The sequence below is a fragment of the Sturnus vulgaris genome, chromosome 28 (assembly GCF_052056855.1).
Source record: "Sturnus vulgaris isolate bStuVul1 chromosome 28, bStuVul1.hap1, whole genome shotgun sequence".
Classification (NCBI taxonomy): domain Eukaryota; kingdom Metazoa; phylum Chordata; class Aves; order Passeriformes; family Sturnidae; genus Sturnus; species Sturnus vulgaris.
In genome coordinates, this window is record NC_142270.1 from 5,609,857 (window position 1) to 5,633,689 (window position 23,833).

Below are 23,833 nucleotides of genomic sequence, written 5' to 3' on the forward strand. Positions count from 1 at the left end.
CTCAGTTAATTGGGAAATTCTCCATAAATCACAGGGAATCCAGCTCAGGTTCCTTGGAGGATGTCACAGAAACTTCAGCGACTCCAAATGAACTTTAATCACTGTGGATTCACAGAAATGATTTGTAATAAATTTCAGTGAGCCCAGCAAAGCAAGGAGTTCCCCACTCACCCTATGGGAATTATTATTTATTATTTTTATTTATTAAATCTCAGCACAGGGAATCCAGCTCAGGTTCCTTGGAGTATGTCACAGAAACTTCAGCGACTCCAGATGAACTTTAATCGTTGTGGATTCACAGAAATGATTTATAATAAATCTCAGTGAGCCCAGCAAAGCACGGGGAGCTGCAGGGGACGAGTGCAGGAGATTTTGCTGCCTTGGGATGATCCCAGCCTGGCAGGGAGTGCAGAGCGTGTGGGATGGTGATTAAAGCTCGGGGCTAATTGCGGATCCCGGACAGGCTCGGCAGGCAGGGAGCAGCTCTCGGTGTCGGCTCCCAGCCCCTGGCATATGGTTCCATGAGGAGACAGGAACAAAAGGTAATTTACGGGAACAGATGCGCTTGAACTCTTTCTGGAGCCGCTGAACACTTTTTAATTTTTAATTTACGGCGACTCTTTCGTGCAGCGCTGGGGCAACTCCTCTGCCGTGTTCTCTGAGAGCCCCCGAGCAGGGAGGGGACGAGCCGGGGACTGCAGGAGCTCTGTGAGAGCCGGGGATGGAATTCGGGGATGGAGCCGGGGATGGAATTCGGGGATGGAATTCGGGGATGGAATTCGGGGATGGAATTCGGGGATGGAATTCGGGGATGGAGCCGGGGATGGAATTCGGGGATGGAATTCGGGGATGGAATTCGGGGATGGAGCCGGGGATGGAATTCGGGGATGGAATTCGGGGATGGAGCCGGGGATGGAATTCGGGGATGGAGCCGGGGATGGAATTCGGGGATGGAGCCGGGGATGGAACTCGGGGATGGAGCTGGGGATGGAATTCGGGAGCTGCAGCCCAGGAGCGAGGCTGGGAGTGCAGAATCTGCGGGCAAAGCCCCAAACTCTCCCTCTCAGAGCACGGACGGGGCAGGAACGGGCTCAGGAATTCACCTGGCCGTGCTTGGGTCACCAAACCCCGCAGCTCTGGCTGCTCCCTGCGCAGAATTTGGGGATTCCACGCTGGAATCTCTGAGCCCCCAGCAGCCGGTGCCGCGTCCCAGAGCCAGACACGGGGACAGGGATTTAATGTCCCGTCTGTGGCTGGAATTGCCACCCAGCCCTGCCAGGGGACAGGAGAACCAGACTGGAGCTGGGTCTCCTCCCCTCGGGCTCTGCCAGGGGCTCCGGGACAGAGCAGAGCTGCTTGTTCCTTCCCTGAAAATGAAAAATAAACCTGGCCAGGGCTGGGGAAAGCCGAGCACGGGTGTGGGACTGGGGAGGGCTGGAGGGAGCTCTGCAGGTGGGGATGATTCCAGGGAAGGATTCCTGCAGAATTCCAGGGAATTCTGGGGCTCAGGGGATGCTCTGCAGGTGGAGATTCCTGGGAAGGATTCCTGCAGAATTCCAGGGAATTCTGGGGCTCAGGAGATGCTCTGCAGGTGGGAATGATACCTGGGAAGGATTCCTGGGCAATTCCAGGGAATTCTGGGGATGCTCTGCAGCTGCCCCTGCTCAGCTCAGGATGTTTGGCCCTTTCTGGAGGAATTCAGGTATATTCAGGGATGGTTTTGGGCTCTCTGTGTGCCGGGATTGTTGAGCTCAGGGTGGAAATGTTGGGGCACCAAAGCTGTCCCACACCTCAGGGCTCCCTTCTGGACGTTCCCTCGTGCCTGGCACAGGGATCCTGGAAACGCAGGAGCCCCTTCCCAAGGCCAGTGAAATTTAAGGATGAGAATGGGGGAGCAGGGGCAGGAACGTGGCACAGCAGGAGCTCTGCAGGGTGAATTAAACTGAATTTATTTGAGCCCTGGAAACGGGAGCTGCTTATCTGTCTGGGCCAGGGTTAGTGGGAGCTGGGATAATCGGGAACAGAAGGGAGCAGGGGAGGTAAAACCCTCCAGGACAGGGAGCTGCACCTGGCACAGGATCCCCTCCCAGCACAGGGAACCTTGGAAAAATCCCCAGTGCTGAGTGCAGGAGGGCAAAACCTGCAGGCTGTGCTGGGGCCTTTGTGGGCTACCCAAAAATACAGAGGCCAGGCAAAATTAAGGGAATAAAAAGCTTATATTTATATTTATATTTATATTTGTATTTGTATTTATATTTATATTTGTATTTACATCTATAGTATTTACATCTTTACATCTATATTTACATCTATATTTCTATAGCTATATTTACAGCTATAGCTATGTGATTTCTATCTATATTTATATTATTTATAACTATATTTATTTTATCAATTAATGTTTTAATTGATTGGGTACCCAACTGCCCTTGCAGTGTCCCCATGCCCTCAGCCAGCTTGGGACCAGCTTTGGCTGTTTCCAATCACCACCAGAATCCAGGAATGGGCTTTTTTCTGCCTTTGGGAGACAAAAAAATAAAACAAACAAAAAAACCAAACCAGGAATTGTGTGGATAGTTTGGGAAAAATGGGAAGTTTCCCAGCTGCTGCTGAGTTCATTGTGTGTTAGTGGGGCCCAGGAGAGCAGGCACCACCTCCTGCCGTTGATTATGCAAATGTGGATAAATATGTGAATACCTATTCCAACTTTTTATCCTCTGCAATCTAATGTCTCCCCTGACACAATACTCTCAAATTATCTTCAGTGAGTAATGACTTGCATTTAGCATTTTACACCAAACTGTCATATAGATCATTTTCTGTAATACTTTACATGAATTAGGAATCCTCCCCCATGGAAGGCGTGTGGCTGCTGGAGAGGGTTTTTACAGCATTAAAAGTGCAAACAACACAATTCCGGTGTCATTTGGAAATCTGTGAGAGGAGGGAAGTGGGAAACGTGGAGGTGACAGCAAATTCCAGTGACAGCAAATTCCAGTGACAGCAAATTCCAGTGACAGCAAATTCCAGTGCCATCAGTCAGGGCCCTGCAGGGATCCCTTTGGGAACTCCCAAAATTGGGATTATTGACCCTGCAGGGATCCCTCTGGCTTCTGTACTGGGCAGATTGGGGCTGTACTGGGCAGACTGGGGTTGTACTGGGCAGACTGGGGCTGTACTGGAGCTGTACTGGGCAGACTGGGGCCGTGCTGGTCAGACTGGGGCTGTAATGGTCAGACTGGGGCTGCTGTACTGGGCAGACTGGGGCCGTACTGGGCAGACTGGGGCCGTACTGGGCAGAGTGGGGCCGTACTGGTGCCGTACTGGGCAGAGTGGGGCCGTACTGGGGCCGTACTGGGCAGACTGGGGCCGTACTGGTGCCGTACTGGTGCCGTACTGGGCAGACTGGTGCCGCCAGCCTGCCATGGGAGCGTTGCTGGGCTGGGAACGGGACCCAGCAGCCGGTATTTTCCCCCAGCCCGGCTCCGTGTGGCTGAATCATCTGTTCCTCTCCGAGCAGTGGGATTTTTGTTTCCCGTAATTATCATTTTAGCAACTTTCCGTGCCAGCCTCAACTTTGCTGCTCATTTTCCCTGCCGGGATCCGCCCTGTGCTGAGTTTGGGGCCCCCCCAGCGCCGCTGGAACGGGATTGGGATTGTTCCAGGAACAATCTGGATTGTTCCATCCAAAAACTCCTTGACGTGCCTGGGTTTGGCACTAATGAATATTAAAGGCAGCAATTCTTGCTCCTGCCCTGTCCCTTAAGTGCTGTCCCGGAGCAGCAGGGCTTTATTGCCACCAGCACAGGTGATATTTCACAGGGACAATGCAGCGGCCATAAAAGAGGAATTTTAGCAAACAAACAGGGCCAGGCCATCCAAATCCTCCCCAGGGCGGCCGCGCTTTGCTTTCCCTGTTTATGTCGCTACAGAGGAAGAGATAAAATTTTTATATTGCTTTTAACAAGAGATAAAAAGTGCTGGGAGTGTGAGTGCTGTGCAGGGGACAGGGAAAAAGGGAATTTCAGGAGTTTTGGGTGATGCAGCTCCAGGGCTTGGGATGCTGTTCTGCAGCAGGGACAAGGTGAATTTCTCCTGGAATAAATTGAATTTATTCCTCCCCTGGAATAAGCCCTGCTCATATTTTATTAACCACAGTGCTGGCCCAGGTTCAGCTGCCAGGGGAGGGGAGAGCAGAGATCAAATCCCTGTTTGCAGGCAGGGATCACCCAGCACCCGGGGCCAGTGGCCACAAAGTGCAGGGGACAGGGGGAAATTTCTGATTTTTGGCACCCCCAGATCCCCTCTGGAGCTGCTGCTCCGTGGGATGGGGGTGAGGTTATCCAACACAGCCAGGAGCCACCACCAGGCTCCTCTTTAGCCTCCTTTTTATGTTTTCTTTTCCTTCAAAAATCACTTTTCCCTCTCCCCAGACGGGGCAGAGAGCCGTGCTCAGGAGGAAATTCCCGTTCTTGAGCCAAAGAAAGAGCAGACCAGAGTGAGACCGTATCCATCCCAAACAAAACCGATTTAAAACCCAGAGTTTCGAATTGAAACGGGATAAAAACGAGGAAGAGGAGATTTGTTACTCAGCCACTCTTTGACATCACAGTCCCTCCCAGAAGGAGCAGCCCATTGTTACCTTGAAAACCAGATTTGATCCGGTTTGTATTTGAGGATTTTTATTGCAATTAAGTGGAATTTCTCTGCCTTGCTCTCAGAAGCTCCAGCCAGGGACCAGCAGGACCTCATTAAAGATTGCTGAACAGGTTTTCTCTCCCCTCATTTGGCAACTTCCCCACTGCTCCTTTCATCCTTTCCCCCCGTGTTGTGCATTCCTGAGCGTGGCAGGGGAGCACGAGGGGAAAGCAAAGTTTCCCCTTGAAGCCTCCACCAGCTTTAATTTCTCCAGAACCAGGCAGAGCTGGATTTTCCAAGGCTTTGCTGCCTCCTGGTTATGCAATTCCAGACTGGGAATCTTTTCTCTCTGCTTGGAGGGGACACAGGAGCTCTTCCCTGGCCTGGGGGTGTCCATGGAAATCCCTTGGATTTGGGATCATTTTGCTGCTGTTCCCTCTTCCAGCCTGTTCCTTGTTCCACGAGGAACTGCCACCCCCACCCTGGAATTCCAGATGGAATTTTTCCACTAAGCTCTTTTACTGCCCACCGTGGTCTTGGAGTTTAATTCCAGGGGAAAATCAGGGATTTGCAAACCCAAAAGTCTGCTCCTCACCTCTGCAGGACACTGCAAAGCCCAGGCTTTGGGATTCCAGCACTGGGAATATTGGATGTGCCTGACAACGAATTCTTGCTTGGTTGGGCTTTTTGGGGTTTTGTTTGGTTTTTTTTCAAAGTTGGTTTATTTCGTTTTATTTGTGGCTGGTGAGATCCGGGTGGTGAATGGTGCTGCCTGTGCCCGTGGGTTGTGTGATGAGGAAAATGACTTTAAAATGTCACAGCACTGCCCTGATGATGGTAATCACATCATTGTTTTCTAACCTGGTGTATTTAAGCTCAATTTAGCCGTGGGCAAAGCAAAGACAATCTCATTTTTGCACTAAGTGTGTCTCATCCGTACCTGTTGATTTCTCAAGATCCAGAATGAAAGATATCTGGATGGAGTTGAAATGTTTTTGTATCTTCTCAATAATCTATAAACCACATGTTAAACACACGTGAGATCTGTCACTGCCCTGTTCCTTGATGCTTTCAGATCTTTTTAGTGAGTCTTTTTTAATGGAAATGCAGATTTTTATCTCCATATTGTTTATCTCCTCCTCGTTTCCAAACCAACCCTTGCCGTGATTTCGTCTATTTCCTGCAGCTCGTGATTTCATAAATTCCCGTTAAATTCAGGCCCTGCTGTTCGCTGCGAGGGGAGATCAGAGCTGTCAGACTTGACAAATAAATCTCCAAGTCTTGGAACAAAAGGGCTGCGAGTCCCCGAGCAGGCTGCGAGCGCGGGGTTAATAACGCTGCGAGAGGATGACTCAGGCGCCGGGGAGGGAACGAGAGATTTGATCATGCTGCAGATATGAAAAGGATATTGTTCACAGGGCACTGGAGCAGGGCTCCTGAATAATTCCCACTTCTTCCCAGAGCCTTTCCCGGGGATGAGCAGAGCGCGGGGGCAGAGCCTGGCTGGGGCTCTGCAGGGTCTGAGCGGGGCTGGCTCATCCCGGAGCTGCTGGAGCAGCAATTCCAGAGCTGGGAGCTTCTCAAAGGAACAGGTTGAGGTGGAGGGGAGCAGGTTTGCATCCGGGGGCAGTTCTGGGATGGAGCAAACGAGGGATGGATGGGAACAGTTTGTTGGGATGAGTTCTCAGTGTCAGCTCCTGGGACTGAGCTCAGGGGGTCTCTGGTGAGGATTCCTGCCCAGAAGCGTCCCCAAGGCTCTTTGGGATCAGTTCCTATCCAGGGGCAGTTTCTAGGACGGGGTAAATGAGGGATGGATGGATAAGAACTCAAGGGATGGGTGGGAGCAGCTCATTGGGATGAGCTCTTGGTGTCAGTTCCTGGGACTCTCAGGGAGTGTCTGTGGTGAGGATTCCTGCCCAGAAGCATTCCCAAGGCTCTTTGGGATCCGTTTCCATCCAGGGGCAGTTCTGGGATGGGATAAATGAGGGATGGATGGATCCATGGATCCATGGATGGAGCAGTTTGTTGGGATGAATTCTCGGTGTCAGCTCCTGGGACACTCGGGGTGTCTGTTGAGGGTTCCTGCTCCGCAGCCTGTCCCTGTCCAAGGCACGGCCCCAGCAGCGTTCCCGAGGCTCTTTAGGATCAGTTGGATCATTTAGAAGTGACATGAAACCCTCTCCACTTTGTTCTGCCTCGCAGCAAGGCGCGGGGCTGCCTTTGTCTCTGGCAGCCGTCTGTGCTGACGAGGGAGGGCTTTGTTCATTATTAATGACAAATTGTCACCGGCCTCGTTCCTCTCTGTTCTGCGCTCCCAACATGAAACACGGGACCGTGTGTCACTCTGGCAGAGCTGCTCCCACGAAAGAGTGACAGAACTCTCCAGCTGCAGCCCCAGAGCAGATTTTCCCCGTTTGTTGGAGGTGTTTGTGTCCCTCCCCTCGCTGCAGGTTCCGGGGATCCAGCTGGGAAGCAGCAGGGACTGGAAGTTTCCCAGCACGGCCACATTGCAGGGATCCTGCTCCATCGGGGGAGGCACAGGGAAGGGTGAGATTCCAGCTCTGCCTTGATGATGTTCAGAGCTCAATATCCTGCCAGGGCTGAGCCTGGGGGGCTCAGACACCCCAAACACTCCTGGGCTGCCGCCCCCAGAGGAACCAGAGCGAGACTAAACCTCTGGGTGCTCTTAGGCACCCGACGTGTTGGGTCGGTTTTGGTTTTTTTCCCCAATGAATCCAGCAGCTAATAGTTGTTATAAAGTAATTTATTGCATTAGAACATCAGTTTTAAAGCGAAAAGTGGGGAAGGAGCTGCAAGTCGAGCCTGTGCTTCAATGCCATTGACTCCTGAGCAGTCTGAGAGCTGCTGCAGCTAAACCAGAGCTGGCTGGGAGCTCAGGCTGCTGGCACCAGCTGGGGATTATTTTTAGCTGCTCCCACAGCACCAGGAGGGGAAGGTTCCAGACAGGGCTCGGAGGAGCTGAGCCAGCCTCACCTGCAGGAGCTGTGCTGGCACCTCCCAAGGGAAGCAGCAGCAAACGGAGAACCGGGAAAGCATCCAAAAAAAAAAAAAGCAGGGATGGGGTGGGAATGCAGCAGGGTGTAAACATGCACGTGGGGAGGGGTGGAACTGGGGGGAGGCTGCTGGAGCCACGTCCTGCTCTCCATCCTGAGACAGAGCCCGGCCGGGCTGGGCTGCAGGAGCACAATCCTCACCCATCACGGGGCTGACATTTATTACACCTAATAAACCCCACGTGTCCCAACAGCGAGCGACTCAACTCAAATATCATGTTCAGGGAGCTGGAAGGAGACGGATTTTAATGTCATACTCCATAATTTTTGACAAGCTGGGGAGGAAAAAAAAAAAAAAAAGAGGGAGTTCTGTGGGATGTTATTGCTGCTTTTTGTTCTGAGAGTGGCAGGTGAGTGGTGAGAGCACAGGGGTGGCCGCTCACCCTCTTCCCCTGCCCTGTTAGGGACAAAAAAAAAAAAAAAAAAGCAGATTTTCATCAGGTTTCCAGCTCTGGGTGTTTTAAACCCCCAGCATCGAGTCCCAAGGTTTGTATTTTGTGTTTCTGAGCCGTTCTGCATTCAGCCCGTGGGTTGCATTAGAGGGAGCGACCGTCAGCCTCCACTTCCAAATTGGAATATTCCCGCTCCTAATGGCACGAAAAGCCCTGCAAATGGGTGCTTGTTCAACATCAAAATTACCAGCAATTTGAGGATAAGTCATGGAGGATGTAATGACTTGTATTACAAGGTTCAGGAAAATTGAAGTGTGAATTGGGATCTGAAGGGGCGGCTTTGTTCTCTGCCAGGAGCTCAGTCCTGAGCAGGACCTGAGGAAAATCGCTGCCCTTCCCTCCCCAGAGCCTTTCATCCACTGGAAAAGCTGTTTGGGTCGTGGTGTTCCCTCTCCCACGCAGAAAAGAGAAATTGGGGTTGTTAACCGAGCAATAGCAGGGGAAATTCTGATTTCATGGAGGCCAAAAAAAAAAAAAAAAAAAAAGAAAAGCAAAAGATATTCCTTTAAAAATCAACCCAAAATCTCAAAGTCTCCTCCAGTCTTAGGGGATAAAGGAGGTGTTCTGGCCCTTCCTGAAATGCTGAAGCAAAAGGGGCTGGTGTTCCCTGACCCCACAGGAAGGAATTTTTCCCATCAGCAAATCCTGGAGATCCCAGAGCTGGTGTCACCTGCAGGCCCCTTGGAGGAGATCTGGAAAATTCCTTAGAACTTTGTAAAATCCGTAAAAAATTTGTCGTAAAAGCCTCGTAGAGATCCTGTAAGAGATCAGAAAGTGCAATATTGGGTAAGACTGCTCAAAGCCAGGCTGCAGATGGGGAAGGGGGAGCTGGGCCAGCGGGCAGGGCTTTGCTCTGAGGGGAGGCGGTGCCTTGGAGCTCTGCAAGGTGTGAGGGTGGCAGCCTGAGGGTTTCAGAGGGAATGAGGATCCCTTGGAATCCTTTAGAACCCTTTGGAACCCTTTGGAACCCTTTGGAACCCTTTGGGACCCTTTGGATCCCTTTGGAACCCTTTGGATCCTTTTGGAACCCTTTGGAACCCTTTGGAATCGTTTGGAAGCCTTTGGACTCCTTTGGGATCCTTTGGAACCCTTTGGACTCCTTTGGGATCCTTTGGAACCCTTTGGAATCCTTTGGATCCCTTTGGGACCCTTTGGATCCCTTTGGAACCCTTTGGAACCCTTTGGAATCCTTTGGATTCCTTTGGATCCCTTTGGAACCCTTTGGGACCCTTTGGAACCCTTTGGATCCTTTGGGACCCTCTGGCGTTGGCTCCTCTAGCTGGGAATCCGCCGGGTTTTCACCGTGACAAAAGCAGCCCCAGCCTGAACCGCCCCGAGTTCCGTGTGAGAAGCAGCACGGAGCAGGATGTGGAAAAGATTTCTCACAGAGTGGCTTGTGATTCAGATGGAAAATGTCAGGTTTTGAAAATTATTAATCTTTGTGCTGCACAAAACCGTCAGCTGTAGGGGCGTTGGGTGTGGGAGGTTCCTGCGGGAGAGCGTTTCCAAATGGGGTTTTTGGGGTTTTTTTTTTGGGGTTGTTTTTCTCTTTCCCTTTGTTTTTTTGGGGGGGATTCTTTTGTTCCTTCCCCCACAGGGGGCTGAGTAAACAGGATCCTGGTGGGGACAGGGAAGGGAGGTGAGGTGGTGACAGCAGAGTCAGGGGAGCGTCACCAGCCCGGGGTGTGATTCACACAGGGGGGAATGGGAATGGGGAATGGGAATGGGGAATGGGGAATGGGGAATGGGGAATGGGGAATGTGGAATGGGAATGGGGATGGGGAATGGGAATGGGGATGGGGAATGGGAATGGGAATGGGGAATGGGAATGGGGAATGGGAATGGGAATGGGGAATGGGAATGGGGAATGGGAATGGGGAATGGGAATGGGGATGGGGAATGGGAATGGGAAATGGGGAATGGGGAATGGGAATGGGGAATGGGAATGGGGAATGGGAATGGGGAATGGGAATGGGGAATGGGAATGGGGATGGGGAATGGGAATGGGAATGGGGAATGGGGAATGTGGAATGGGAATGGGGATGGGGAATGGGAATGGGGATGGGGAATGGGAATGGGAATGGGGAATGGGGAATGTGGAATGGGAATGGGGATGGGGAATGGGAATGGGGATGGGGAATGGGAATGGGAATGGGGAATGGGAATGGGGAATGGGAATGGGGAATGGGGAATGGGGAATGGGGAATGGGAATGGGAATGGGGAATGGGAATGGGGAATGGGGAATGGGAATGGGGATGGGGAATGGGAATGGGGATGGGGAATGGGAATGGGGAATGGGGAATGGGAAATGGGGAATGGGAATGGGGAATGGGGAATGGGGAATGGGGAATGGGAATGGGGATGGAGATGGGAAATGGAGAATAGGAAATGGGAATGGAGATGGGAAATGGGGAATGGGAAATGAGAATGGGAAATGGGGAATGGGGAATAGGAAATGGGAAATAGGAATGGAAATGGGAACGAGAATGGGAAGAGAAGTGAGAATGGGAAATGGGTATGGGGAATAGGGAATGGGAAATGGAAGTGGGGAATGGAAATGGGAACAGGAATGGGGATGGAGACAGAAATGGGAATGGAAATGGGAAATGTGAGTAGGAAAAAGAAACAACTGCCTGGGGGATGATTTTGGACACTTCAAAAACCGGACAGAAATCCCAAATTTGTTTCGTAAGAAAAAACATTATAAAATTTTACATCCCAAACTTTATTGTTTAACTGCAGATAAAATTTGTTTCCCCAACCACAATGAAATAAAAATTCACAATATGAAGATCCACCATTCAATTCAATTTGTGCAAAGTGCAACAAGGACAGGAAATTCCTGCAAATGCAGCCAAGTGGAGGATTTTACAGGAACTGGGAAATCTGAGATTTCCAAATCACCTCCTCTAAACTCCTGTTGAAATTGGGCACTGCACGTTGGAATTACGTCTATTAATACTTAAAGGGCTCAATTTTCTCAGCAATTGAGTCACCTGAAGGAGAGAAGGGGCTGCAGTTCCTCAGTCTGGTTTTAATGAGCTCATCAGGGATTTAAGGCTCCGCTGTTGAGAGTTGCTCTGTGATGTCTCACTCGGCCACTGAGTGTCCCTAAATTGTAATTTCATCATTTATTATTGTCTCGAGCTCTCAGCATGGGAAGGAAGCCCCGTTTTTAGAGCTTGGTTTCTCTCTCAGCCTGGGTGAAATGTTTGTTCCTAACTTGTTTTTTTCCCCCCTCCTCCTTTCTTTTTCATTTCTATTATTGTCATAAAAAGATTTAAAGTCCCTTTTGGCCTCGTGTGCAGAGCGTAAAACACAAAACCCTTCGTGAAAGGTAATTTTCCAGGAATGAAAAGCACAAGAATTGTGTGTCAGGCTTTGCTCTTCTGTCATTTGCTGCTGTTACAAAACAGCTTTTTGTGTGCAGCTCTGAAGGGCCAGAATCCCAAAAACTGAAGTGGAAAACCTCAGGGATTTGCAATCAGCCCCTGGGAAGGTTCCAGCAGCTCCTGTGTGAATCTGAGTTAGGGCACAGCAAAGGTGATCACGGGAGGAAGAGGCACTGAGGTAAAATCCTGAGTGTTAAGGGCACTTTAGGAGGTAAATGGGGAAAATGTGATTTATCCAGGAATGTTGTGCTGATTCCACCTGGAGCAGAAATGTCCAGGCAATTCCACGTGTAAAATACAGAAATATCTGTCTGTGAGGGGGGAGAGGATGGGGAATTATTTATATAATTAATATTATTAATATAATTATTCCCGGTTTTGTGTGCTGGGACCTCAGCTGCTTGGATTTTCAAAGGAAAATGTCGAAGGGAAAAGATGGATTTACCAGGTCATGGCAGAAGTTTTCATCACTGCCAGCCCCAAAACCTCCCTGACATCCCCCAAAAAAACCAGAGCACAAAATCCAGGCGCTGCCAGGAGAAATCCTCCCTGGATTTCAGCGGGGCTGGGATTCCTCCTCTGTGCCTTGCCCTAAATAGCAAATCCAGTGGAATAACTGGGGGTCACTGGGATTCTCCAGGCTGGGTGATCCTGCCGGGCTCAGCTGCTGCTCCAGGGCTGCTGGAGCCTCCATGGGAGCCCGGGATTTCCCAGCCTCTCCAAAATCCTGTGACACGTTTTTGTTATTTCCTATAAACCTGGGATTTAACAAAGCCTGCAGGGACGCAGCGCCGCTGAAGATTGACAGGATGGAAATTGGCATCAATGTTCAGGAGGAAAACGCTGGAAGTTGTGATAAAATTTTACAAAGCACCCTGAGAAGGGGCTGAAAGAGCTGCAGTGGTTTGGGGGTGGCTGTGATTTGCCAGCACAGCTCGGGGAGTGTTTGCACACACAGAGCTCCCCGGGTTTGATAGAAACAAAACAAAATTCTCGTTATTCTGTCACCTCCTGGACCCTGCAAGGGTTTGGTTTTCCTTCTCAGCACCACAGCTTCCCTCTGCTCTGCCTTGATTCCTCAGCTTTGGGTTCAGTCACCTCCATCCATCTCCCTCCATCCTCACCGTGTCCCCTTATCCCTGGCTGAGCTCCCTGCACAAATCCATCCCTTCTCACCCACATCTGCCTCCTTCCTCTGAATTTTCACCAAAAAAAACGAGCAGGTGCTGAAATAAATTCCAGCCTTGACAGAGATCGATGGGAATTTCCTGGGTGAGACAGTGGCCACGAGGATTTGGCTGGGTGGGATTTGTTCTAAAGTTCTGTTCCAAGGCTCTGGAATTCTGGAATGAGGATTTGGCTGGGTGGGATTTGTTCTAAAGGCAAATCTCTGCTCCAGAGCTCTGGAGTTCAGGAATGGGGGCACCTGGGCCCATCCCCTGGTGCAGGAATGCCCTCGGCCCCCCATGGCAGCTGGGGATCACCATTCTGAGAGGATGTGCTGGAAACTTCTCCACTCACACCCTGCAGCTTCTGGACCCTCAGTTCCCCACTTTGGGGCAGTTTCTGGTGATTTTGATGCTGTTTGGTGGCAGTTTGTCAGTTCTTACACTTAAATGATTTGATTTTTTTTTTTTTCTTTCAATGTGTGTGTGTCCCAGCTCTGCAGGCGCTCCCGGAGTAAAACCCACCCTAAATAAAACCCAAAATTGATTTTTCACTCCAGCAACAAAACGAGACGAGAGAAGAAACGTGAAAAACGTGACTTGTCCTTTGGTTTCCTCTCAGGCAATGAGAACAGCGAGGCCCTGCCCGAGTCCCTCCCCTCGGCCCCGGGGACCCTGCCCCATTTCCTGGAGGAGCCAGACGATTCCTACATCATCAAGAGCAACCCCATCGTGCTGCGCTGCAGGGCCGTGCCTGCCATGCAGATCTTCTTCAAATGCAACGGGGAGTGGGTGCACCAGAACGAGCACGTGTCCCACGAGAGCCTGGACGAGGCCACAGGTGAGCCAGGGGCTGATCCTGGGCACATCCCACTGGGAATCCCATCACTGACCCCTCCAGGAGCTGATCCTGGGCAGATCCCACTGGGAATCCCATCACTGACCCTGCCAGGAGCTGATCCTGGGCAGATCCCACTGGGAATCCCATCACTGACCCTGCCAGGAGCTGATCCTGGGCAGATCCCAATGGGAATCCCAGTGCTGACCCCACTCTGGAGCTGGAGCTCCTCTGAGTCCATTTGTAGCAGGAGCTGGAAATAGGTAACTCCCGTTTTTATGGGATTGTTCTCAGGTTGGACCCTGGGATTTGCCCCCAGCTCATTTTTATGGGATTCCTGCTGGGAGTTTGCCCCCAGGCAGTTTTTAATGGGAATTTTGTTGGGTTGGATCCTGGTGTTTGCCCCCAGCCCCAGCCAGGGCAGGAACAGGGGTGGGGAAAACCCGAGCAGGAGAAATGCACAGCATCCAGTGTGTGTGGAAGAGAAGAGAGGGAGAAGGGAGAGACCTGGGAGCGCTCAGGAGATTGGATCAGCTCCGGGCACAGCCTGGAGCCGCTCTCATTTGCCTGATGAGCATTGCAGACCAATTTAACGCCCTGGCTCCAGCACTGTGGCTGTTCTTGCCTTCTCCCCTCTCCCCTCCCAGCATTGCTAGGCAACCCCCAGCCTTGGCAGCAGCGCTCTGTGTACAACACCTTCTCCAGCAACACAAGAAATTCCTTTTTTAGAGGCAAAAATGCCATTTAAAAAGAAGTTGCACCTCCTAAAGTAGTGCTTGGCATTCTTTTGAAGTGACACATTCTGAAGAAATTTCGTATTAGAGGGTTTTTTTTTTTTTTTTGTAAATGCTAATCTGAATGAATTTTAATTTTTGCAGTTACCTTTTCAGAAATAATTTAATAGGCATAACCTTTACTTCTAAAGGCACTGCTGAATCAATATGGGAGAAATGTCGTCCTTAAAAGCTTTCCCTCCATATGGTTACAGAAAATCTCTCTGTGAGTGCTGCAATTATGTTTTCTAAGCTTTGGGTTAATAACAGAACAAACCAAGATGGGAAACACGAGGTGGGGTTTAAATGACATCGGTAACATCGAGGTTGGAGACGTGGAGCAGCAGGACTGGGATCGTGGAATGGTTTGGGTTGGGAGAAAATTCATCTGGTTCCAGCTCCCCTGTTTCCCACAGAAACGCTGCAGGGGTGGAGATGCCCCAAAAATCTGCACCCAAACCCCGGGCGGTGCAGGCAGGGCAGTGCCCAGGGGTCCCCAAGGTGCCACGATTGTCCTCAGGGCACCAAACTGCGGAGAGGGACAGCCCTGGGGGGAATTCTCTCACCACCATCCGTGTCCAGAGCCAGGGATTTGTTTGGAAATCTTCCTCAGCCTTCAGGGAGCAGCAGCTGCTGCGTTTTGGGTTTTGTTTTTTTGTGTGTGTGAATGTTCAGTGCCCTCGTTTCTGGAGTCACAGCTCAGGGTCTGCCGCCCTGGGGGCTCCAGCTGGGAAAAACAGCTCTGGGATTTGTGCCAAAAATGGAGATTTTGGTTAAAGGGGATTGTGCACTGACAGGCTCTGACCCTCTCCACCCTTCCACCGTGGGATCCAAGGGCTGAGAGGATGTGGAGGAGTGGGCAAGAGCAGGAGCCCAGGCTGGAGGGATGTGGTGCTGGGGGCAGGGAAGGTGTCAGAGCCTGGGGGTGCAGGGACACCCCAGGGCTGAGCTCTGTCACCCTGCTGGCCACCGAGCCCGGCTTTCCATGGCTTTGCTTCTATAGGAAAGGATTAAAATCCTCAGAGTGGCCCAGGGGTGTCTGTGAGGAGCAGCAGAGGACAGGGAGGGTTTTGCTGCTGCCTGGGGACATCTGGGAGGATTTTCCTGGAGCGTCCCCGTGGGTTTTCTGCTTTTCCTGTTTATTCCCAAGCCTGGCAGAGCAGGGAATTTGTTCTCTCCGTGCTCTGCCTCATGGAGGGAGAGCCGAGCTCGTGGATGCTGCTGTGATCAAAGCGTGGTAATTAGGGGCTGATTAATTCCCCTCTGCTGCATTTCCTGCACACTCCAGAACCTGCCTGGATATTTGGGGTGGGGGTTGAGCAGAGGCCCGGCCCCTCTCGCCGAGTTTCCTTGTCTGCTAACGGGAAGGATTACAGCAATAACTGCTGTCAGTGTTTTTCTCATTTAAACAAATAAAGCTGACAAATGCCGAAGTTCTCTGCAGCTCCGTTGTGTTTAGTACACGGAGAGCAATTATTCATCTGCTGCCAGCCTGGTCTGTGCAGCTCGAGCATCCAGCAGAGCCCATTAGCATTTCAGTGCCACAGCCAGCACTTGATATTCTGCACGGCTCTACTGTAAAACAAAAGATGATGGTTCTAATTTGCACAATAATTTAAAGGGCTGGGCTCGCGGCGCTCATTGGAGTTATTGGAGTTGCAGGTAAGATGTCGCTGTGGTTTATGGCGTGCCTGGTTTGATTTGGATGCGTTTTTCACCCGCTGTCGCTCCCCAGGAAGGATTTTCCTGGCGTTTCCCGAGGTGCAGAGGGGAGCTGGATGTGTTTGCTGCTGAAATAGCAGGTGATAAATGGAGAATATTCCTCTCCTCCCGGCGGGTTTGTTTCCTGGCGTTGTTCCTGTAACAAATGGAAGGAGCTGTCCTTTCTCCATAAACAAAGCATCACTTCCCCCAAAGATGCTGAGCTCTCCAGAGGTCCCGTCCAGCCCCAGCCATTCCGAGATTCTGCAGTTTTGGATGCATTTATTTTGTCTACAGCTGAACTGGGAGACCTTCAGGAGGTCCTGAATTCCTACCTGGCCCATTCTCAAAACGCTGAAGCACCAGCTTCCCCAAACTGTGCTCTTTGTTTGCCACATTAAATACAGGCTGATTTATAGATTAATTAAACGCCGTGTCAATGAAAGGAAGAGCTGGGCTGGAGAATATTCCTCCTTAATAAATCTGGAGCTGTAAATGCCTGAATCCACTGACGCCTGCTCAGAAATTTGCAGCACCCAGGAGCCAAGAAATGGCTTCAGCTTCTCCAAAATTCATCACCAAGTGATGACGTTTTGTTGTTTGGTATCAAAATCCATCGTTGTGAGCAGGGGCAGCTCCCACACCTCCGTGTGTCCCTGCTGCTTCCCAAAATCCCCCGAGCAGCTCAGGAGTGCAGGGAGCAGGACCTGGGTGTGTCAGTGGGGTCAGCACAGCTCTGGACAATCCAGGGAGAATTAAAATCTGGATCATTTTCCCCTCTGGGAGCTGCTCCTGGGAATGGGAATTTTGGGAATGGGATCCCAAACCCGCAGCCAGGGCAGCCCTGCCCTGTCCCCAGCGCCCTGATCCCCTCCGAGGGAACTCACTGGAGCTCCTCTTACCTCAAACCCACGCAGATCCCTGTGCAAAACATTTTCCTGCCAGGATCCGAGGATTTCTGGCTGGCAGAGCAGGGATGGCTCCGTTCAGGGGGTGCATTTTCCTGGCAGAGCCTTTGTTCCTCAGGGTTTGTTGTCACCGTGGCAGGAACTAAAGGGAGGCTTTGTAAACAGTTTTGTTGCAAACGGCATCGACACGGGGAAAAACAAAATGCAAATAACAGCAGCCAGGAAAGCTGGGCTTGTTTGTTGCAGAGGGGGGATAAACATTTGAGGGACTGAAGGGATTTTTGAGACAACGTGGGGAGCTGTCAAGGCTTTGCCCCTGTCTTTGGGTTTCATTGTAAGCCAGGCTTAATGAAGAGAAGTAAAATCCCCTTTTCCTGTTGCTGGAGAAGTGTCAAATATTCGGTGTTTTTGTGCAGGATTTAAAGGTGTCTGAGATTCCCCTTTTGGAGCATCCCCAGTGAGCCCCATCCCTCCTTTGCCAGAGGAGCAGTGACTTCCCAGGGCCTTTGAGCAGTGGCTGCCCAGCTGTTAATGATGCCTGAGATTAAGTGGAAGCCAATTTTTATGGAGTTCAGGTTTAGAATTCTTGCTGCTTTATAAACTCCACGGGCATGAAATACGGTGAGATTGGGTTTGCCTCCATTTCCAGTGGAGGGGAAATAACAGCCTGGGGACTGCACTGGAGGAGAGAGGAGCAAGAACAAGGCCTGGATGTTTTCTATTTCCATTTAATGTTTTTCTGACTCTTTCAAATGTCTCCCAGTGCCAGGTTTGGATTGGTTTGCGTTGGATTTCCTCTCCCAGGGCTGTCATGCCGAGGTGGCTGCAGGTCTGGGCAATATCCCAGGGGTGCCACACAAAAGGTGTTGGAGGATTCTGGAATTTACCCTCAGGTCTGGCTGGGGGGAATTCTCCTGGTCTGAGGCTGCTCAGCTCCCCCCTGTGCCTCAGGGAGGTTTGCAAGGGCACGGAGATGTCATTGAAACACATTTTTATTGATTGATTGATTGATTTTTATTGCCCCGTGATTGAATTCCAGGCAAACATCCTGGGTGAAGGAGGCAGCAGAGATGAGGAGGTGCAAAGATCACGCTGGGGGTAATTCCTGGAACTCGGTGCAGCGTGACCTGCTCACCTCACAGGATTTAATTATTGCCACTACATCCCCCTGCAAGTGATTAAAGCCTTGCCCTGATTGCAAACAGCGTTGTTGATTAAAGGGCAGGTCCGGGTCTCTCCCCCCTCGCCTGTCCCTGCTCATTCTGAGCCTCTCCCCCCAGGGCTGAAGGTGAGAGAGGTTTCCATCAACGTGACGAGGCAGCAGGTGGAGGATTTCCACGGCCCCGAGGATTATTGGTGCCAGTGCGTGGCCTGGAGCCACCTGGGCACCTCCAAGAGCAGGAAGGCGTCGGTGCGCATCGCCTGTGAGTAAAAAAAAAATCTGCTTTTCTCCAGGGCTGGGGTGGGTTTAAATGGCAGTGGGTGTGCTGAGGAGCACCCCGGGAACCGCAGGTAAAAATCACAGGGTGGCCAGGAACACCCGAGGAAACACAGGTAACAGTCCCAGGTAAAAATCACAGGTAAAATTTACAGGGTGGTCAGGAGCATCCTTGGAAGCACAGGTAAAAATCCCAGGGTTCTCAGGAACAGCCCAGGAAGAACAGGTAAAAATCCCAGGTAAAAATCACTTCCCCTCCTTTCTTGGGATGAACCCATCCCAGAGGTGCCACGGGAATCGTGCAGGGCTCTGAGCTGCTCCTGGCAGGGAACGAACCATGGAGATGCTGTCCCGTGTAGGGAAGGTGGGGATGATCTCCCACTCCTCGTGTCCTGGGTGGGCTGTGGGGTCTTCACTCACCACCCACAGACCCTGCTGGGAGCTGGGAAAGGGGAAATGTTCCAGATCCCTAAAGCCAGAGGGACGGCAGGGACACAACCCAAACACAGAACTGTCACTGGGAGCTGAAAAAGGGGGAAATTCCCAAATCCCCACAGAGGGACAGCAGGGACACAACCCCAAACACAGAACTGTCACCAGGGGCTGCTCCAAGCCCCATCCCATCCCTGGGATGTTTTCCTGGCAGAGGCAGAGCCCGACACTGCCCCTGCCAGAGGAGGATTCAGGGATTGTTTCCCCCAGTCTGTGGTGAATCCTTTCCCTCTGCTCCCCTGGGAAAGGAGGTGCAGCCTGCAGAGAGCTGGGGCAGGAGCAAAGGGAGAACCTGGAGGGAGAATTTCCAGCAGTTCCCGACAATACAAAAAGGTTTCTTTTACCAGGACAAACATTTAACAGGCTAAAACAAACATTTGTCAGAAGTAAAAGGACGGTGTAAGAAAACCTTCATTTCATTAATGGCGGATTTTTTTTTTTTTTTTTTTTTTTTTTTGTTGGCTGATTCAGTCTGAATGTCTAAATACGTGTAAATTCAATTTTTTATTTCACTGCATTAACTGTCATAACACTGAGCCAATAATTCCCCTGCACTGCCGTGCTGAAAGGACCTTTATCTGAATTGAATTTTTATTGACTTTTCTCTGCGCTGTGATTTCCCAGCCCCACAAAATGGCAATTTGAGCCAGGCTCAGCAGGAGCAGGAGGAGCTGTGCTGGGGCTTTTCAACCCTTCCCTGTGGGAGCAGCTCTTGTTGTCAGTGCCCCCGAGACCCCTTTAACCCCAGAGCGCCCTGGAGAGGCTCTGCAGCGTTCTGGGGGTGCCTGGAGCCTCTGAGAGGGAGCTGAGCTTAAAGCTGAGGGTTCTGGTGGGAAAAGCAGCAATTCCTCAGGGCAGAGGAGCCTCAGGAACAGCCTGGGGTGGGATTTACAGCTTGGGGATCACCCTGGAGAATCAGGGATGAGACCACACAGCTCCAATCTCTGACAGAACCCAGAACGTTCTCCCAGCACCTCTGGGACAGGCACTGAGGAACCAGCTGCTTTATTTCATCCTTTTTTTTTTTTTTTTTTTTGGTTTTGCACTAAAATCCCGAAGTTTCTGAATTGTGAGTCAAGTCCACAGTGTTGCAGCAGTTTATATTTCTCCAGAGAAGCAGGTGAGTATTTCTTTGTGGTAGTGGGGAAGGCAGAGCAGAGGGATCCTGCTCCATTTTTCACCCTAATAAAGGCATTTGTAGGCACAGGCACAGCCTGGCTGTTAATGAATGTGTTCTTAAAGAGAGCACTGGAAAAGAAATTCATTATCGGGGGGGGGGGAAATCACCATTAACAAAGAATCATGGAAAGGAGCGTGCAGGCACTGTGAGCATCTTCCTGCAGCAGCAGCTTGCTTGGGGTTTGGAAAACGCAGAGCCAGGGCTCTATTCCATCCGGGAATGGAGGGAATGGAGTCAGTGAATCCCCTCTGCAGAGGGAGCACGAGGAGCCCCTGATGGAGCATCCCCCAGCAGCCGGGCACGTCCCTCACCAGGAAACTCCAGGAATTCCTGGGCGTGTCTGGGATCCCGGCTGGGTCTGCTCTGCTCTGCCCACACCCCCTGGAATTCTCTGGAACATTCCTAACCTCAGTTATCACCCGGGCAGCGGTGGCAGGGGTGGAGCAGGCACAGGTTGGGCTTGGTGATCTCCAAGGTTTTTTCCACCTCGGTTCATTCTGGGATTCTGGGATTGCTCCCAGCCCCTTTCTCCTCTCCCTGCAGCTCTCAGGGTGACTCTGCCCAGATCAGGGTACCAGGCACTGCTCTCAGCCAGGCTGGGTTCACCCGGGCCAGTTCAGTTCCAACCCACCCAGTTCTCCCTGGGGATTCCTCGTGGTTCCAGCACTGAGCTCTGGAGATGGGATAATGGGATAATGGGATGGGATAATGGGATAATGGGATGGGGCTCGGGGATCCTGGCACTGCCCGTGTCAAACACAGAGTGGGGAGATGGGAACAGAGCTGAAGGTGATGGGATCTAGGATCCGGGGTGTCCTGGGGCTCTGGGCTGCCCAGTGCCACCCTGGGAGTGCCAGGGTCACCCACCCCGCAGCCCCCTGTGAGCTTTGGGGCAGGAATGCCAATGGTGATGAGATCTCAAATCCAAGGAATGCCAATCCTGATGAATTCTGGAATCCAAGGAATGCCAATTGTCAATAGTGATTAATTCTCGAATCCAAGGAATGACAACTGTGATCAATTCTTTCATCCAAGGAATGCCAATGGTGACGAATTCTCGAATCCAGGGAATGCCAGTTGTAATTAATTCCTGCATCCAACCCTGCAGATCTTCGGAAGAACTTCGAGCAAGACCCCCAGGGCAAGGAGGTTCCCATCGAGGGGATGATTGTCCTGCACTGCCGACCCCCCGAGGGCGTCCCTGCAGCCGAGGTGAGCTTTGGGATGGGCACAGGACACAAGGAAAAGCTTTGGGATGGGCACAGGACACAAGGAAAAGCTTTGGGATGGGCACAGGGACACAAGGAAAAGCTTTGGGATGGGGGAAGCAAAGAGCTCAGCTCCTCCGGTGCTCCTCTCCCCCAAGTGTCCTTTTGTGATTCTCTAGGTTTACAAAAGTGTGGCTTTTTATCCAAATTCGGGACTGTTTGCTGAGAAATCCCGGTTTTCAGGCAATTTTCAAGTCCTGTGCTTCCAAACTGAAAGCAGATTGTCGCACATTTTCTCGGGAATTACTTCTGTCCTCGAAAAACAAGACAAAGTAAAAAGCAAACCTAAAAATGTTATGATAAATGGTTGCTGGGGAGAGAAAATCTGCTGCAAGTAATAATTTGGCGGGGTTTGGCTTCACTTTGAACAGGTTTTTTGTGACAGAGCTGGATCCTAACAGGAAAACAACAGGGATGCCTTAAAATGGCAATAACCAGGCTGCTCTTGGAGGGAGAGGTTCGAAGTGGGTCGTGTTTAAAAATCCACTGCAGGGGCTTTAAAAACCCAAGGAAACACTGAATTTTCAATTGCACCCTGCAGTTCCCTCCAGCACCCCCCGGGGAATGAGAGCAGTTGGGTCAGGGTTGGTTTTGCCCCTCATCCCCAGCGTGGCTGGGCTTGGCAACAACTGAGGGAAGAAAAGGAAAATAAACCCCGGAGAAATGTGTGCTTTTGGTTAATGAGGGATTGGAGCAGATGTGCCTGGAAATAAAGAGGAGAAATGCAGGGATGCCAGCGGGGCAGTGCTGGAGGAGAGGGAGACGAGGCTGGGATGGGCTCAGGGAGGGCTGGGTTTGTGCCCAGGTTTCTGCTCTCTCATTCCAACCTCGGCTCCCACCTCCTCCTCATTTCACTCCTTACCAGGAAAATGGATTGAGGATTTCCAGGATTGCTGAATGTGTGCTCTGGAAAATGGTTTGGAGACAAAACAAACCTCCAACAGGTGTGGCTCCCCAAACATCCTTGCTCTGGTGGAATTTTTACTGACAATTTTGGATTTCTCTGAACTGGCAGCTTTACATTCCCCACTTAAGCAGGGAGTCTGTCTTCCATGGAAGGTAGGAATTATGTCCAATGAAAACCTGACATCTTAATTGCTTGCTCCAGATAAAAGTGGTGGAGTTCCCAATGAACCCTGATTTACTGCTGTTGACAGTAAAATTGTTATTGCTGCTAATAAAGCTGGCAAATCTCACCAGGTCGGATTTGCTTTGGCCAATAAAATGTCCCATAAAGGCTTGGGCTAATTCTGGGCTCATCAGGACAAAGAGTCTGCTGGAAATAATTCAGAGTCTTTAGAAAATGGGTTAAACCTGTTAAAGCAGCCTTGGCTCTGGGCTGCAGGATAAACTCGGGTTTATTTCCAGTTAAAGGACAGCCTGTCCTGCTTAAGTGGGGAATCCCTGAGCCACAAAGGCTCCCCCAGCCATGGTCTCTGGGTGCTGAGGGTTTCAAACCCCAGTGCTGGCAGCGAGTCCTGGTTCTGAGCCAGGATTCCTGATTCCAGGAATTGATTTCATTGGAGTTTGGATGGAAAGGCTGGAAATAACTCGGGACAAAGGAGCTCCTCTGGTGTCTCGTGAGATGTAAAGTGGGTGATGATTGTCCGGGTTTGTTCAACCCAAAGAGAACTGGAAATGAGGGGGAAGGAGGATCCAGCCCATCCCTGCTCCGGGCCAGAGCCCCTCCCTCGGGCAGGGCTCGGTTATCCAAGAGCAGAACTTCAGGAATTATATCAGAGTTTGGTTATTCCAGGAGCAGAACTTCAGGAATTATATCAGAGTTTGGTTATTCCAATTTCAGGGTTCCAGGAATGCTGTTTTCCCAAAATCCAGACATATTTCCTGTGCTGGCCACCACCCCGAGGGTGTGGAAGATATTTTCTAGTTTTGATATTTTCAGGGATATTTTCTAGTGCTGGCTGGCACGGATTCCTTGGAATTACCTGGGATTTACCTCCCCAGGAGGGAAGACTTTTCTTTCCCCCCGTTCCTCTCCACATTTCTGGTCACTGCTCAGATTCTCTGGGTGCTGACTCTGCCCTGGCCAGAACTCCATGAGTGGCTCCCAGCAGCTCCTGGTGCTCCTCAGGAAATTTCTCCTCCTCTCCCAGGGGTGCTGGTGTCACCCTCTGCCCTCGGGGCCACCCCTGGCTGTGCCTTTGGGCAGGAATTTAGGAATTTACCTGGGCAGCATCCCTGGGCCAGTGGTGCCAGTGCCATTATTTAGTGATTGATCTGTGGGGTGGGATACGACACAGTCAGAGCTCCCAGGAGGGATTTCAGGCAGAATTCCTGCACATGAAGTTTTGTTGGGTTCACTGTCTGTTCCTGCCATCTGTTCCAGAAGGAGGGAGCAGCAATGGGAGTGCCCACATTCGGTTTGGTTTTGTACTTGTTGTGTGCAGAAATGAACACGGGTAGAATCAACCAGGAGAACGTGGATTAAAGGGCTGGATCCGTGTCTGAAGTGAGAATGGCTCAAACCCAGCTCGTGTAAATGGATTTCCCA

At 51.1% G+C, this 23,833-nt stretch overlaps 1 protein-coding gene and 1 long non-coding RNA gene across 6 annotated transcripts in view; both read left to right on the forward strand.

Annotated features, from left to right (window-relative positions):
* Positions 1-23,833, forward strand: part of UNC5D (unc-5 netrin receptor D) — a 78,916-nt gene that overhangs the window by 14,235 nt on the left and 40,848 nt on the right. For 3 of the 5 annotated variants that reach the window (XM_088179823.1, XM_088179826.1, XM_088179822.1), the window contains exons 2-4: positions 13,346-13,564; positions 18,224-18,367; positions 21,162-21,265. In XM_088179823.1, the coding sequence (XP_088035949.1) occupies positions 13,346-13,564; positions 18,224-18,367; positions 21,162-21,265 (467 nt within the window). Of the gene's footprint in view, positions 1-10,665; positions 11,736-13,345; positions 13,565-18,223; positions 18,368-21,161; positions 21,266-23,833 lie in introns of those variants that run through there. The other 2 variants (XM_088179825.1, XM_088179824.1) reach the window with 2 other exon arrangements.
* On the forward strand, positions 20-2,558 carry LOC148221003 (uncharacterized). Its single transcript, XR_015808647.1, has 2 exons — positions 20-1,523; positions 1,592-2,558. It is a non-coding gene; the product is annotated as an uncharacterized LOC148221003 (long non-coding RNA).